Raw genomic sequence first — 17,088 nt, 5'->3', positions numbered from 1 at the left:
TCATTTATAGACTCTTATTCTTTCCCCTCTTTCATTTTTTAAGAACTGCATTTAGTTTCAGCTCTGAAATAATTTTCCTACATCTCTCTGAGTAAACATAAAATTGGTCCAGTTAAGCAGCAGACTGCATTATATTTCTCTGCCATTCTGTATAATCTCTCTTCCTGGGCCATATCTCTCTAATAAATACAACCGTCCCTGCTGGACAAAGCTTTACTTGTCCCTACAGGGTGTCCAGTACCATGGTGCTGCTATTTCTGGCCTTGATTTCCTGCGAGGTCAGCGTGGCCCAAGATACACAATAGCACCGATGTGATAGCTCTCACCCATGTCAGACACCACAGTAATGGATGTTCACAAGGCTGTAAGTAGGCATTTATAAATGAAAGATCCTCTTATGGGTCATATCCTGAGATATGCTGAGCATTAGTGTGTTAAATGAGAGAAGCAATGCTCAGAAGCCCTCTAGCTCAGGCTCTCCTCCCTCGACGTTTTTCTTTGTGCAGACTCCTCAGTTATCATTTATTGGATTCCACAAGCATAACTCTGGTTTTCTTTCCATGTACCCCTCTTCGTCCCTCCCTTGCCTGTCACCTCTGAACAAAGCAGGGCCAGGAAAGGTTCCCAGATCTGCCACTTCACTGCCCATTTCATCTTCTTCCTGAACGTTATGAGCATCCCATTCAGTCTTAGCGTTCAGACAGCAAGATGAGATTGGGCGCTGAGGAACTGGCAGAGCTGGAGACCTTTGAAAGAAATCCCCATTCCCCCTGCCAAGTGAAAAAAAAAGTATTCCCAACCTCCAGAACTAGCTGAAATCTGGGCTGGGCGTTCGTGCGGTTAGCTGTTTGCAAGTGGCCATTTTATGATAGGACACAACTGGGCAGTATATTAACCCTTTCCTCACCTGAATGGACAGTGTCAGATGTGTCTGTGCACATATTAAAGTGTTCTGGGCTGGCATTGGGGGAATGAGAAGAGGGTCTGTCTTTGGGAGAGCTGGAAAGGGTTAAATATTGCACCAACAAATCTCAAAGGCTGATTTTACAGGTATTCTGTGTTGGACAGATGGTGTATTTATGCAATAACAATACAAATTAATTCAAAAGAAACCAAGTGTAAAGGTTGACTTTGAGCTTCAAGCTTCTTAGAGGAATTGCTAAAGGTCTTTAAAAAGCAAAATGACACTGGAGTATGACTTGCATTTTGAGGGAGATCTTTTTGTGCCTTAATTATCAATTTTTTTATTGTAATTCACATCAGTTCACGGTCTGGAGTAGAAGATACTCTTAGATGCATAGGTTTCTCTAAAAAGAAAATAGCTTTCTGTGTCAACATGTGGATATATATGTATATTGGTATATCTCTCTATACATATGTGTATATATATGTATGTATATATATATTTATGTAACAGATATTTACGTAGAATATACTGTACATATACACCCACTCCTGAACTTGTACAGACTGTATATAAGTATAAAATGGCCACATCTCTTTGCGTGTGTCTGTCCCCGGAAGGGTGGACTGATTGTTTTTGGATGTCTGCAGCTGTTACCTTGAAGGATGCAATTTCATCTTTCATTTATTTTTCCCCATCTAGACTGTATCAGGATAAACTGTAACGCCAGTAAGTTTTCCCTCAAGTTTCATTTTGTTCTCTTTCTATATATATTAAAATAACTTTATTTTCTTTGCTGTTTTATAAGCTGTTTTTCTTTTCTTTTCTTTTTGTTTTTCTTTCCTGCCTGATGCCTGGCTGCATGGCATTGCAGAGCCTTCATGCTCGCAGAATCTGGAGGTCTAACAGTGCCATGGTAGTTGTCAGGGCAACCCCCTCAGTGGCCTGGTCTTTCATTGTCCTTTGAAGCAGAAGCCTAGCAGCCAGGATAAGGGCTACACTGATTTTCAGTTTGAAACGTTGATCCCTTCACCTGAGCAGCCAGTGACTCAGCCTGAGGGTAAGCCCTGGGACTTGTAGTTATTTTGGTATTGCTGCAAAAAAATTAAAAAGGCAAAACTTCTCTGGAGACATAAATAACACAACAGTGGTTTTAGTTTCTAACTTTGATGAATATTGCTGAGGACCAGCCATGTTTCCCTTTCCAGCACGCTTACTGTTTAGCCCATAAGAAATTCCCCTGTTGTTCCAGCTGTAACAACTCTCTTGATCTCGCTTGCAGTGAGGCTTGGGGGTCTCTCTCGCTCTCCATCAGGTCATAGAGGGAAGTTCTCCAGCATGTACTTCAGAGCTCCCCTTACCCCACCCAACTCCTCTAAGGGATATATCCACCACTGTATGGTGATAGTACCAACTGCTCCCACTTTTCTGTTGCGGTTGACGACACATGACAAACCTAATCGCACAAAACCAAACCCAGATTTTCTCAAGAGAAGTTCTGCTTGAAAACAGACTCTCTCTGGCTATGCTGCTCCTGATTGGTGTGTCCCTGCTCATTACGGCTCTTCATTTATAGACTCTTATTCTTTCCCCTCTTTCATTTTTTAAGAACTGCATTTAGTTTCAGCTCTGAAATAATTTTCCTACATCTCTCTGAGTAAACATAAAATTGGTCCAGTTAAGCAGCAGACTGCATTATATTTCTCTGCCATTCTGTATAATCTCTCTTCCTGGGCCATATCTCTCTAATAAATACAACCGTCCCTGCTGGACAAAGCTTTACTTGTCCCTACAGGGTGTCCAGTACCATGGTGCTGCTATTTCTGGCCTTGATTTCCTGCGAGGTCAGCGTGGCCCAAGATACATAATAGCACCGATGTGATAGCTCTCACCCATGTCAGACACCACAGTAATGGATGTTCACAAAGGCTGTAAGTAGGCATTTATAAATGAAAGATCCTCTTATGGGTCATATCCTGAGATATGCTGAGCATTAGTGTGTTAAATGAGAGAAGCAATGCTCAGAAGCCCTCTAGCTCAGGCTCTCCTCCCTCGACGTTTTTCTTTGTGCAGACTCCTCAGTTATCATTTATTGGATTCCACAAGCATAACTCTGGTTTTCTTTCCATGTACCCCTCTTCGTCCCTCCCTTGCCTGTCACCTCTGAACAAAGCAGGGCCAGGAAAGGTTCCCAGATCTGCCACTTCACTGCCCATTTCATCTTCTTCCTGAACGTTATGAGCATCCCATTCAGTCTTAGCGTTCAGACAGCAAGATGAGATTGGGCGCTGAGGAACTGGCAGAGCTGGAGACCTTTGAAAGAAATCCCCATTCCCCCTGCCAAGTGAAAAAAAAAGTATTCCCAACCTCCAGAACTAGCTGAAATCTGGGCTGGGCGTTCGTGCGGTTAGCTGTTTGCAAGTGGCCATTTTATGATAGGACACAACTGGGCAGTATATTAACCCTTTCCTCACCTGAATGGACAGTGTCAGATGTGTCTGTGCACATATTAAAAAGTGTTCTGGGCTGGCATTGGGGGAATGAGAAGAGGGTCTGTCTTTGGGAGAGCTGGAAAGGGTTAAATATTGCACCAACAAATCTCAAAGGCTGATTTTACAGGTATTCTGTGTTGGACAGATGGTGTATTTATGCAATAACAATACAAATTAATTCAAAAGAAACCAAGTGTAAAGGTTGACTTTGAGCTTCAAGCTTCTTAGAGGAATTGCTAAAGGTCTTTAAAAAGCAAAATGACACTGGAGTATGACTTGCATTTTGAGGGAGATCTTTTTGTGCCTTAATTATCAATTTTTTTATTGTAATTCACATCAGTTCACGGTCTGGAGTAGAAGATACTCTTAGATGCATAGGTTTCTCTAAAAAGAAAATAGCTTTCTGTGTCAACATGTGGATATATATGTATATTGGTATATCTCTCTATACATATGTGTATATATATGTATGTATATATATATTTATGTAACAGATATTTACGTAGAATATACTGTACATATACACCCACTCCTGAACTTGTACAGACTGTATATAAGTATAAAATGGCCACATCTCTTTGCGTGTGTCTGTCCCCGGAAGGGTGGACTGATTGTTTTTGGATGTCTGCAGCTGTTACCTTGAAGGATGCAATTTCATCTTTCATTTATTTTTCCCCATCTAGACTGTATCAGGATAAACTGTAACGCCAGTAAGTTTTCCCTCAAGTTTCATTTTGTTCTCTTTCTATATATATTAAAATAACTTTATTTTCTTTGCTGTTTTATAAGCTGTTTTTCTTTTCTTTTCTTTTTGTTTTTCTTTTCTTTTAAAAAAAAAATCTTCTGAAATGGAATGATTGGGTGGGATATGAAGCTGGGGGGAGGAGGGAAGACCTTGCAGTGATCGTATGTGAAAATTTTGTGTTAGGTTTCTCTAAGCAGGAGATGAACTGGTATTTCATAGCTTTGCAGAAGAGCACCTGAGGAACCCGATGAGCTGATATTATATTTCACTGGTAACCTGTTGTCTTTATGAAAACTTTTAAAGAACTACATGAGAGTAACAACAGGTAGTGTATGCACTTCTCCACTACAAAAAAGGCATGCATATTTAAAAATAAAAACCCAAACAAACCCACCTCAAACTCTCACTTTATTTCAGAATGGTGACAACTTAACCTGATATTTATACAAAGTCTTTTTTATTTGGGTATAGAAGAAGGAAAAAATTAGACCTTAAATTTTGAGTATATTTTGAGAGTTATGTGATAACCATTTATATAGCAGTTACCACTTTCAGTTTCTGTAATAAATTCCAGCTGAATCTTTGGGTCACTGAAGATCCCTTTCAGTCTGTAAAAGCAGGGAAAAAGGCTTATAAAATCTCTGTGAAAAATAATAGTGAAAGATCATATCCAATTCTAGACTGATTGAGGAAACACAGTCTTTTCTCTTCTACTTCAAAGAGCTGGTCGAAGTTGATGTAGTCCTCAAAGTAAAAAGCACTTCCCAAAGAACAGAGCTGTTTAGCTGCCAAGTGTGCTTTGAGGCTTACCTTACTTGAAACGATATTCCTGAACTGGCAGATCCTCTGTCTTAGATTTTCTGTGGAAAGATTTATGGAAGGCTAAACATCACTTTGGAAATGCTATAAGGGATTAAAAGGCAAGGATGGTCCATGTGTTTTCCAGAGGCTGTGGTCTTTTTGCTCACCAGTGAGCCCCATCCAAGCCAGCAGGAAGGTGGAAAGTGTGTTGCAGCCCCAAAAGCAAACATAGAGCTTTCAAGTAGCAGAGCCAATTGCAGCAGCACCAAGAAAATCATATTATAAAGCAGTTTCTTAACAGCTTTGCCATAGTTTTGGACTAACAGTAGGTTTGTAGTGTTGGCCAGCAGACAGCAGTTGTTTGGGATTTTCCCCCATGTACAATATTTGCAAAATTTGAAAAGTTCTCTGTGGTTGCAAATAGAAAAAAAAAATAAAGAAAGAAAAGGTACACACATAAGCAGATAATAGATCAGCTTTCCCTCCTGATCACTGCCAGCTGATTGAGATCCTGCTTTGCAGGGAAGTGGAAACAATTAATTTCTTGGTCTTGGGAAGTGGTCCCTGGGAGCCTGTAGCCAGGGACAAGCCAAGGCATTGGCAGATGTCTGATTATTCCAGCTGTGAGCACTAATATGCTGTAGGAGCTTGATCATTACTTCATTGAGAACCACAGCCACCCTCAGCCCTATTGCAGAGCTATGTGGGATTAGTCCTGTATGACTCAAAGCTTGACAGCCCTTGTTGAATTCCTTTTCCTCTTCAAAGTTTTAACACTGTATTTAAAGATAGAGTGAGCAATGGGAAAAAGTGTTGGATCTCTGCTAGCTGAGATTGCCAGTTTTTACCCAGCAGTGCTGAGGGCATTTCCATAAAAATAGGATCTTTTGCTTCCTAAGAGTTCATATGCTCTTGCTGCTTAGCCACCTGTAACTCTATCTAAACACCACAGTTCACGTTGAGGCATGTAATCTGAGTATCCGTATCAGTTCCTCTGGTACTGGAAAACAATCTGATGTTGTTGTCATCATCTTCAGCTTCTGATGACAGCTGGCTGTTAAGAGCTTAGCTATGGAAGACTATCTTCAGGTGGGAAATCAGCTTTAGTAGCAAGGAGCAACAGTCTGGTTTTCATGCAAATCAAAATCTAGCAGTAACTGGGAGAAACATCCAAAAAAGAAAAAGAGGGGAAAGCAAGTCCTATAATCAGAGTAGCGGGAAGACACTCTGAATCCAGTACTTTTGTTAGCTTCCCCATAAGCATCAAAACATCTTGAATCATTTTGCTTCCATGCATTTTTAATAGTTAAGCCTGTTGCATTTTTAAATACAGTCTTTCTCTGAAGGTTTGCATTTATTTATGTATTTTAAAACACTTTGAATTTTCTGATTTATTCTTTATGATACTTTGCTGAAAATGAACCACCTTACACCTATTCCCTCCAAAACTTTGTTTTGTTGCTGCATGTTGCAACAACTCTGGTCATCTGTCCTGCTTTCTAGAAGGGAACCTGCTGGGAACTGGTTGACCAAGAACTGTATACTCTTGCATAAATAAAATATGGTTAGGCAGGAGCAACCCAAATATCATTGTAACCATTGTTTCAGGCACGCTGGCATTTACTTGTGCAGAGGGAGTTATCCACATACAGATGGATTTGCCAGGGTCTGTTGAAATGAGCAGAAGTGTTTTAAAGTAACTCAACAAATGGGATTTCCAGTCAGTTGAAGTGTTTCAGGTCAAGCAGTCACCATTGACCTGGTGCATGGTTTTAAAGGTAAACAGAGCTGTACTTTGGGGGTCTCATGGAATGTGTAGGTTAAAGAGCGTACCACAGCAAGCACTGAAGCTCATGCTATTTGAGACAAGTCTAGTATATTGTCCCAGGTAAGGATTTAACTTCCAATATAATTGCTCCTAATTTTCGTTGAAAGGTTTGAGGGTTTATTGCTTGCATATCTTTGGGTTGTCATATATGTGATGCAAAATACTGTTTTCCATCACTTCATTTCTTCTTACCCTCTCTCTGTTTCTCATCACCGCCATATCTCACCATTCTGAAATGGAAGACTGACATAATTTCCTAGAATAGGAACTTTTTTTTACTTCCTCTGTATTTATTTTAATCCTCTCATCCTCTCCTTTCACTCTTGAAGATACTAAACTCACGTTATCTGTTTCTGCATGCTGCCAGAGTTTGAATTTAGAAGGACCCAACAGTGCTGTTGCTTACACAGATGTAACTGGGTAGTAACTCTCTTTTCCTCTTAGTGTAAAATCAGCACAACCAAAAGCAGGATCAGGATCCCAAAATATGCTGTGTGAATGTACACTGAGTGATTCCTTAACATATGTAGGCGTAATGAATAGCACAATTTTGTTGGCTGGATTTAGGGAAAAATGGGTATAGTCTAAATACCCTTATATTTTTGCATACATATTTTTGGGGTTTTTAAATAGGATTTCCTGAAGTAGAGTAACTCTTTGGTCCATCTCCTGTAAACTGTTCGTTGAAATACATAATTCACTTAAAAGAAAGTTAAAGTTGTTGTGATAGTTTTATACTTCATGTCGTAATATCTGGTGCTCTGATTTTTCTTCATTTTTTCAAAGGTATCTAGTCCTTAATTTCCTTATTCCCTTTTCAGTGACCCCACTTTGTATCAGTCCAGATGGGGATAGTTTTCAGCATTCTACCCAATATTAAGCGTGGAGGACATGGCTGCATGTGCTACAGATTTTCTAGCTTTTGGAGGCATCTTCACTTTGTGTTCTTTCGGGGATACTGCTTGTATTATTTTTCCTGGCCTAGTTCTCTCTCCTTCTCCCATACCTTTTATGTGGCATGTCAATAGTGACAGTCACATAGTTTGACACTACCTTTATAGGAGGTTTGATCTTCCAAAAGAAGCTGCCTTTGGGACAGCAAATACTTTTGTCTTATCACTTGTTTCATAAGGGGCCTTTTCTTCTCACTTAAGCACGCCAGACAAGCTGTTACCTATTTTCATGTCATTTGTGAAGCCTCAGAAAATCCTGATCCTCTTCTCTTACCTGTTGCTAAAAGCACAAATGGAAGAGGATGAAAAATCACAGTCCAACCACTACTAGTTGATCCTGTGTTTCTATGAGGCACCACAGTTTGCATGTTTTCTTAGATGCAATTAACTTTGGACTAGTCTTTGACAATAGAAGACAGCTAGAACATGAGACAGGTTCTCCCTTCTCTGTTGCCATGCTTACTGTATTTAGTGCCTTAATTCAATGCAGTGTTAATGTTTCGTTTTAGTAAGTGTCTCTTGTAACAACATAAAATATGAACCTATGATGTGTAACTCTCTGGGAGATGTTTAAAGTTTACTTTTTTCCATATCATCATAAATAAATAGGAAGCCGTGCTAACTCAAATCTAATCAAAATGTTGTAAAACCAAGTGCACTTATCTGATTCCTAGTGATGTTGCTGTCATTTTAATAAAAGCTTAATAGTACTCTAACATGAAAACATTATTTGGAAAGTGAAGAGGTATGATTAAACATACACATCATATTTGTGACTCCAGTATCTCCTAACTCCATTTAAACATAATCAGGAAGAAATGAATGCTTATGCAGCCTGAAAAGTGACGAGTCATTAGTATGTCATATGGTAGTGGTGAAAGCAAAGCTGGTGCCTGTAGCATCTGTGCAGCCTAGCTGAGAGCGATCTCACCCCTGGGCAGTCTCAGACTCAGGGCCTCGTGCTGCTGCTTGACTGCAGAGCAGAAGAAGGGAAGGGAGCAAGCCTGTCTTCTGAAGACTTTTCCTTCTGTCAGGTGATGAAACAGCAGTCCTCCCAGATATTTTGTCAGATGGTAAATTAAGAATTCTGCTAGAGGCAGAATGGAACCATGCTGGTTCCAGCAGCCTGAGAGAGGTGAGGCTACTGCCACTCCCTGTTCCCAGGTTCAACCAGTAGTTAGGTTGAAGATGTGCTCCTGGTGGGCACTTTTGCTAGTGATCGCACACTTACTTGCAGACCCACACTCCGGTCTCTAGCAGCACGAACATGTGGGCCCTCTGACCCATGGTCTGACTCCAATTGCTGCTCTCAGGCCACTGTACACCCTCATGTGCACAGAATAGAGTGCCCTCACCCAGGAAGGAGTTAGAAAGGAATTTAATAAGAAGACAGGACAGACTGCACTGATCAGGCGTAGGGCACAGCCAGACAAGCATGCTGACCAGCAACTACTTACACATGACCAGTCCTTTTCATCCCCTTACCCCTTTATTTTCCCCACTCTTCTTCCTCCCAAGATCACCTAAACTCCTCCCTTTTCTTGCCTTTGGTTTCTCCCCTAAATGTCCCATAATAAGCTTGTCTGATGCCAGACTGCTCTTCCCCTGCATCATGTTTGTCCCTCCATAGGCAGCAGCCCGCTTAGTCCGAAAGGTGATCTCAGGAGCTGCTCCAGATGACTTACGGTGATGAGTTTCACACTTGGACATTGGGGCTAATGGCTGTGCTGGAACAACCCTGGGAGAGGCCTGGGCAAGGTGTTCATTCCTCAGGAGTCCTTGATTTGTGTTCCCACCTGCTACGGTGCCCTGCTGCTCCTCTGGGCTTGTGCAGATGGGCCTCTGATGGGCTGATAGGCCTGGATGTAACCCAAGAAGATACTATTTGAGTTCCCCCTCCTGCTGTTGTCTCTCTGAGCTCCTTTGTGGGAATGCAGATGAGCTTATTGCATAACCCAACAAATTCTTCTTCCCTGTGGCAGCTACTATAAAGTGAGATGTTTGTCTCAGACTTGCTTGATTCAAGTCCACTCCAAGTCCCCAGTGGAAAAAAACCTCTTGACTTAAGCTCTAAACTCAAAGGTTGCTTGGTACCCCGACAAAGTGAAATAGTGCTCCTGAACTTGTTTTAAAAAGGTAGCAACAAAGTCCATGCAGTTACCAGTTCAAATGGAGAGGACAAGACCCTCTGGGGCTGGGTTCTGCCAGGACATCTTCCACCTAGGCAAGAGGCAAAAGGTAAAGCACATAGAAGAAGCTGCTCTGCTTTGCTGCTGTCTAGACAATATGTCTTCTGTAGATTAGATTCTGTAATTAGTTGCCAGAACATCCACTTTGTTCTTTTATTCAAAGAAAATTGGCACAAAACTGGAAACTCATGCTTTAGGATCTAGGAGAAAGCAAGTATTTTATATGTGATTAATTTTGTCTGAGAACAGCCCAGAGAGAGCATCTCTAATGAGACTTTGAATAGTTAAAAAGAAAAGCAAACGCTAATCAGCACAAGCCCTGCTTGCTGTGTTGGGTGCTTATCAGTAAATTTAAAGCCAAATCAGTGAGCCTTAAGGGCTCAGTGGATGCTGGATAAGGAGTGACCAGTAAAGAAGCTCTAGTGATTTGCATTATTGGGTGCAGAACACTGGGTGTAATGAGCGAAAGCTTTTCATGGTGTCTTTAATCCTCCTCATCCAGAGTGCCATGAAGATTAAGGTTTTGCTGTGGCATAATTAATTAATTTCTGCAATCCTGAACTGCAGTGTGTGATATCACAAGGTCCCTGCATCCCAGAATATTTCAGGGGCTGCAAACCTGGGCTACAAATGCAAGTCCATGTTTACGAGATTTCAGCTAGCCCCAGCTTTTAGCAGCAGTTAGCCTTCATCTTCCAGCTAATACTGTCACATCCTTTGAAAGTCTCTAGTCTGACTCTTCAGTTCTAGGGCTCAGGGAGAGACTTCAGCAGGTCTTCCAAGGTCATCAGTTTGAAGATATGGCACTGCTGAGAGCAGAGCTTGGCAGAAAGCATTCTGCATTATTTTTGACTAAATTGCTGTGGTGGGACCTAACAGGAAAGAAAAACAACCTTGGAAACTCAGCGATCATATGTCAGGAATCAATGACCCACTTTTGGAAAACAGCTATGCCAGTTTTACTGGCTACCATTCCCACCACAGCAGCTTTTCTTGACTCCTCACCACTTCTTGAAAGGTTGTCTTTGTGCTATATGTTTTTATATGTAGAATTTTCAATACCTGTAGCCTCTGACCCCTTCCATGGGATTATAACTACAAATGAGAACTGTTGTGAAGGGGCAGAGTCAAAACAACCATATCAATCCACCCTGTCAGTCTCTAAGTTAGATGCCCATTACTTGATGTTAGAAATTCCAATTAAATATTAGGATTCTATAACAAAGATTATGGAATATTAGAAGGTTGGAGTAGGGGGGTTTTGGTTGTCCTCTTGTATGTTTGGGGTTTTTTTGTTGGTTTTTTTTTGTTTTTTTTTTTTTTTGCCAGAGGAGAAAGATGCTGTGGGTGAACCTTGGAGTAATCTAGTTTGTGGGTAGGATAACTTTTGAAGTCATGTGATCCTGGGTTTCATCTTGATGGTATATTGAATTAGCTAGCTGCTGGTCAGCAATGTTTTTCTCTTATCCACCAGTTATTATACTATGAGCTTCCTTTCTCATGTCTGTTTGGGGAAAACGGGACGTCTTGCTTCCTTCCCTGTTGCAGTGTTTGTAGGATCTCAGCCAGGATGCCCAGGTGGAAAAAGAAAAGGCTTGGATAGAAAAACTTACGTGCTTCTCAATTTGTTTTTTAGCCTGCTTTCTTTGTATAAATTGATTTGGGTTCCTTTCAGATCAGCTGTCATCACTTGCACCTTCCTCAGTGTTTTGGTTTAACCCCTGTAGGTGGCTAAGCACCGCACAGCTGCTCACTCACTCTCCCCCAGCCTGTGTTACCAATGCTGGTTCACTCACAAATCCAAAACATGCCCATGTGGGCTGCTATGAAGAAAATTAATTCCCTTCCAGCCAGACTCAGTACACTCCGGAAGCAACTATAGCCTTCAAAGTTTGTGGACCTCATGCTATAGGGCTTAAAGAGGCAATGCTTTTGCTGCCCTACAGTGAAACAGAGAGCCAAAGGTAAACTGAAACAGCATCGCCTGTGGTGTCCAGGCATCAAGCATTTGGTCATTTCTTTTTCCATTTCATTGATTTTTCTTTTTCTGCACAAGGCACTGAGTTTGAGGAAGCTTGCTGTGTGAGTGGTAATATCAGGGACCTGTGTAGCAGCACTATACGTGTTGTTTCCAGCATTGAGACATGCCAGGCTGTTGACTATCTTAAAATCAAACAATGACTGCATTAGGACTTAAATACTGGATGCTGTTTCTATGAATGAATAGTGAAGAGGGTTGGTAATGACAGAGAAAAGTTTCCTCTCCACAGGTGGGATCTTTTTTCCATGCTTAACAGTCCTCACACCACCCACCTATTTCAGCAGTGACTGCTACTGTACTTCTGCCCCATGACCCATCCCATTGCCTGTATTTTGCACTGCAAGGCTGGTTTGTCTGGCAAAAGGCACTGCTGCTAGAAAATTTCTCTTAGGGAGCAAAGAACTCTAATTGCACACAGGAGTAAGGTAGAAGTTTTCTTTAAAAACATCCTTTGGTGCTTCTGTGCTCGAACATTGGCATCTCTGAAATGAGCTGGAGAAAGGTGAGCTGCAGGTTTGTGGTCTGCCTCTGCAAGAAGCACCTTGGAAATATTTATTGTTTGTGTAGGGGGAGGATGAGTCAGAGAGAACAAGAACCCTCCTTCTCCCAGAGTCTTGCCTTGGTCAAGCTGGTGCACACTGGTGTATGATGCAGCTTGCGTTGCTGCTGCTTCTCTGGAAACTTGTCCTTGGCAAACTTTTCAGTAGTGATGTCTTCTTGTCTAATTGCTTATCTTCTGCTCTCACGAAAAGCTGATTCTTGAGGCTTCAGGGCCAAGGAAACATTTGTTGACTTCTTGCTTCTCTTTTGCAAAGGGAATGCAGCACATGGGAAGTCTTGATACTACAAGGAACCTGGCCAAGATGCCACAGATGTGTTTGATCAGTGGTGAAGATTTTTTTATATCATCATAAACCATTTTCTAGCTAGTGGAAAATGCAATATGCTGCACATTTTCATTCTGAATGTGATAAGTTAGGAAGCCTGAGAGAAGTTCTCAAGTCATTTTCCCAGTTAAATATCTTTTTTGATCCGTGTTGCTTCAGTGGTTGCTGTATTAAACAGTCATGTGTGAACACTTCATTATGGAAAAATAGCTTTTTCCTCATGGTGGATTTCACAGTATCCAGGCCTGACCATGAGTTGGAGGTCAAATCACCAGTTACAGCTTTAATCATCCAAAGATATCTTACTATTTTTGTTTGCTCACGAATTTGAAGTAGAGAATCACCAGAAAGCTTGAAACAAAAGAGGGAAGCTATGCTAATTAACTGTTAATGCAAGAGTAGGTTCAGGTAAGGGATTAATTGTGTATTAAGAAACAGTTACCATTTTGACATCACTTGAATTAGTGTGCTTTCTGTTCCCCCCTTTTTTTGGTAGGGGAATCTTATTTGGAATTATTCAGCCCACTCTTTTGAATTGGTAGGGAAAAGAAGCAGTGTAGCTGGTATCACTTTTGACTCACATCAGCATCTTTCAGGTTGCAAGCTGTTGCCACCTTCACTAAGCCGTTAGCACCTTTGTCTAGTGAAAAAACATTCTTACAGCTTTCAAGCATTTAAACAAAGTTGTGGTCTTCCGTCTAGCATGGTGCTCCTCTTGAAGTCTTGGAGTTTAGCTCTTAGCTTTGAGAGGAGGGACAGTATTTGCCAAATTGTTCTGTTGCACGCAAAACCACAAACTTCTTTTAACCCAGTGGGGAAAGATGTTGTACATTTGATAGTTCATTGTCCCAAACCCTTGGTCCTTTTGCATGCATGTGAGGGGTTCTAGATTTGAATGGGTTCCCTCCATTGAGGTTGGCATGTACAGAGGTAATGGCACAGGGTCTGATTTAAATAAAGTGGGTTTGCATGTTCAGTGCAACAGAAAAAATACTAGGCACAAGCACTGCTGGAATTTCATCATTCTTTTTCAAAGGCAGAAGTAATATAAAAATGTTTTAATTGCAAAGAGGCCCCTTGAAACAACTATAGAAGTGTGAGGGTTTTTGTTTTTTTTTCCTTGTATAAGCCTGTAAGGGGAGTTTGCTCAGCAGGATGGTGAATGAAGCCAGGAGTTTATAAGGGCTGTTACTTCATTGCTGCTAAAATGTAGCCAGTTCTAGTGTGGAAAACGGCATCAAATACCATGTAACAACTCCGGTTCAACTGTAATACCAGAAACGAAGGGAAGAAGCATACTTGTAGATGACCACTCTGATTTTTTTGGAGGTCAGTACACAGTTGGCCAAATGATATATTGGTAGAGACCATTAGAGTGCAACAGTAATTGCATACCCCCCAATTACGTTGTTACCCTAGCCTTTTCTGCCACAGCCCCTCTCTCGTGAAAATGCTGACCGTAGTCCTAGAATTGCCAAAATACTGATGCCACAAGTGTGGGTAATATCACTGCCTGTTTTGTGATGGGCAGAAAATTAGCCTTATTTAATTCCCTCTTTTGTTATACTAGAACGAATGAAAGTTTGTTGCTTCCAATTTATTATATTATGATATATTGCTGCTTAGGATAATTTTAGATTAAGAGAAACTTTCTCCCTAAATCATCATTGCCATTGAAAGCAGTGCCAATAAAATTCACTAGTTCTTATGGTAATCAAAGGTTATACTATTTCTCTTACTGGTCACACTTTAATTTATTTCAAGCATATTAAAATGCAACAGAGCAGATGGAGCAGCATGAAAACTATATGAAAATCCGGGGCTTTTTTTTTTTTTTTTTTTTTTTTTTTGCATAGTTCTCATGGAGCTTATTTTCCTGAATGAACTGAAAAGATTATCCAAACTTACAGATTTTTGCTGCAAGTGTGGCAGATTTCAAGTTTCCAGCTCAGCAGACTCAGTGGTATTTTTTGCAATTTCTCACTCCTCCAGCAGCTCAGTGGTATTTTACAGGGAACACTGTATCCAGCAGGGCTGCATAGAGGGAATAATTTATGAGCCCAAGTGCCTGTGTGTGCTTAGGCTGGGGGTGTCAGTACCCAGTTCAAACACGCTCTCCTGACTCTGGTGGTACTCTATGTGCCAGTTACAGAGGGGACTGAGCACCATCTCGTGGTGCAGCTGGAGATTTTCTAGTTTCTTCACTCAGTTCATGTGCTGAGCCACCTAAATACATCTCCAAAGCAGTATGATCATTTTGTGTTTGTGGTGGTGGTGTTTTCCCACCTGCGAAAGGGTTGGAGGTACGTTCAGGGTGCTTTGTGGAAAGGAATAAAGAGGAAGATTGTGTTCATTGGCAGGGCTGTGTTAAAAAGGACTTGAATACAAACAGGTTCTTGACAGTAGTGCTGGGCTACCAGATCAGTTACGCTCCATAGGAAGCAGGTAACTTTTGCCAAGTGTGGACTCTACCATAGGCCAGTGCTAATCAGCACAGAAAAAACACCCCACGCTCTGCTTTCTTGAAGTTGCTCCTTTTTGTCTCAGATGAAAACAGCTGCTGCTATGGAGCTGAAGCTTTGTGGCTTAAATGCTACAAACAACCCAAGAGGGTGGTGGTTGTTGTTAACTGAGGGGACTCTTCAGCCTCTGCCAGGCTGTAGCTACGCTACTGTGCTGTGTCTCTGACAGCTGCAGCAAGTCAGACCACCCTAAGGTCAGTATTCCCTTCCAGGGCTGAAATCCACATAAGGGACTGTGTTTAAAATATTTGTTCCTGCTACCTGCATCTGGCTCCAAAAGTATGGTTCAGGAAACCCAGTGATAAAGCTAAGATCAGGCTTGAAGTTGTAAGAAAAGTGTGCTTGTATAAGCATGTCCAAACCATCCTTATTAAAATATATCATATGGAATACCTGTACCAATGTTTAACACCTTCCAAGATCAGAAGTTTCATGGTATATATATATAACTCATGTCTTTTCTAATAATTTATATGAATGTATGGATAATCCCTCATAACACGAACATCCCAGAGTGAATGCGGGGCAGCTGACAGGTAGGCAGGCTAAGAAGGTAGGGAAAATATTTATTAAACCCAGCTATTGGAAAAACCATCGGTGATATTTGCATAGCTGATATTCAGTCACTCCTAACTAGTTAGGCATGAATTCAGAAAGGGGTTTCCATGGTTAAGTAATGAAATGCCTGGATTTCAGGTAAAATCCTGAAAAGCACATTAGCCCGAACTTGATTGTAAGGGACTGTAGCAGCCATATGTGAATACAGAGGTTGTAACACTCGGAAGACATGACAGGAATTTACTTTAAAGCCAAACCCTTAACTGAAGCAGCTGGAACCTAAGAAATTCTGAGTAGGAGTAATTAAGCAAATAGAGATGCAGTCTGTTTTAAGCTAATATTAGAATTGCATCTGATGTTCATTTTATAACAAAAAAAATCCCGAACTTTAAATCTCTAAAAGATCTTGTGCTTTGCTTTAGCATGAATCCAATCTGACATTTTTTTGAGCTGAGTCAAAGCAAACCTCAGAAATCAGCGTGTTTCACAACCACAGAAAGAGTGACTTTGGCAAAAGAGGTGTTTGAAAACAGAACAGAGGAACTTTTGGGCTCTGAGATTTGTTTAGGGAGCCAAAGGGATGGAGAATGTTTCCTACCAAACTGCAAAGTGTGAGTGCTGAGGGTGGGTTGTGAGAAGGCATTCCTCTGCACGGGTGCCAGCCACCTTCTTTGCTACGGGAGACAGAAAAGTAAAAGGTATTTATTTCAGGTAAACTTTGATGAGGAAATGTTTCTTCCTTATTTTGAGAGAGGTATTTTTCTGCTTTGCCCTTCCAGATAGCTCCTTTTCATAGAATCATAGAGTCACTTTGGTTGGAAAAGACCTTTAAGATCATTGAGTCCAACCTTTAACCTAACCCTGCCATCCCACCACCAAACCATGTCCCTAAGCACCTCATCTATCCTTCTTTTAAATACCTCCAGGGATGAGGACTCTACCACCTCCCTGGGCAGCCCATTCCAGAGCCTGACAACCCTTTTGGTGAAGAAGTTTTTCCTAATGTCTAGCCTAAACCTGCCCTGGTGCAACCTCAGACCATTCCCCCTCATCCTATCGTCCGTTACCAGGGAGAAGAGGCCGACCCCCACCTCCCTACAGCCTCCTTTCAGGTAGTTGTAGAGGGCGATCAGGTCTCCCCTCAGCCTCCTCTTCTCCAGACTAAATA

At 41.3% G+C, this 17,088-nt stretch overlaps 1 protein-coding gene across 5 annotated transcripts in view; it reads left to right on the top strand.

The window, feature by feature from the left end:
• NRXN3 (neurexin 3) overlaps nt 1-17,088 on the top strand; it is a 982,535-nt gene that overhangs the window by 317,118 nt on the left and 648,329 nt on the right. For all 5 annotated transcript variants that reach the window (XM_035901997.1, XM_035901996.1, XM_035901998.1 and 2 more), the window contains one exon: nt 1,607-1,633. In XM_035901997.1, coding sequence (XP_035757890.1) covers nt 1,607-1,633 — 27 coding nt within the window. The remainder of the gene's footprint in view (nt 1-1,606; nt 1,634-17,088) is intronic.

This window comes from Egretta garzetta, unplaced genomic scaffold (assembly GCF_000687185.1).
Source record: "Egretta garzetta isolate BGI_Z169 unplaced genomic scaffold, ASM68718v1 scaffold79, whole genome shotgun sequence".
NCBI classification, from domain to species: domain Eukaryota; kingdom Metazoa; phylum Chordata; class Aves; order Pelecaniformes; family Ardeidae; genus Egretta; species Egretta garzetta.
The sequence above is the reverse complement of the archived record's forward strand: the minus strand, read 5'-3'. Positions and strand labels throughout refer to the sequence as shown.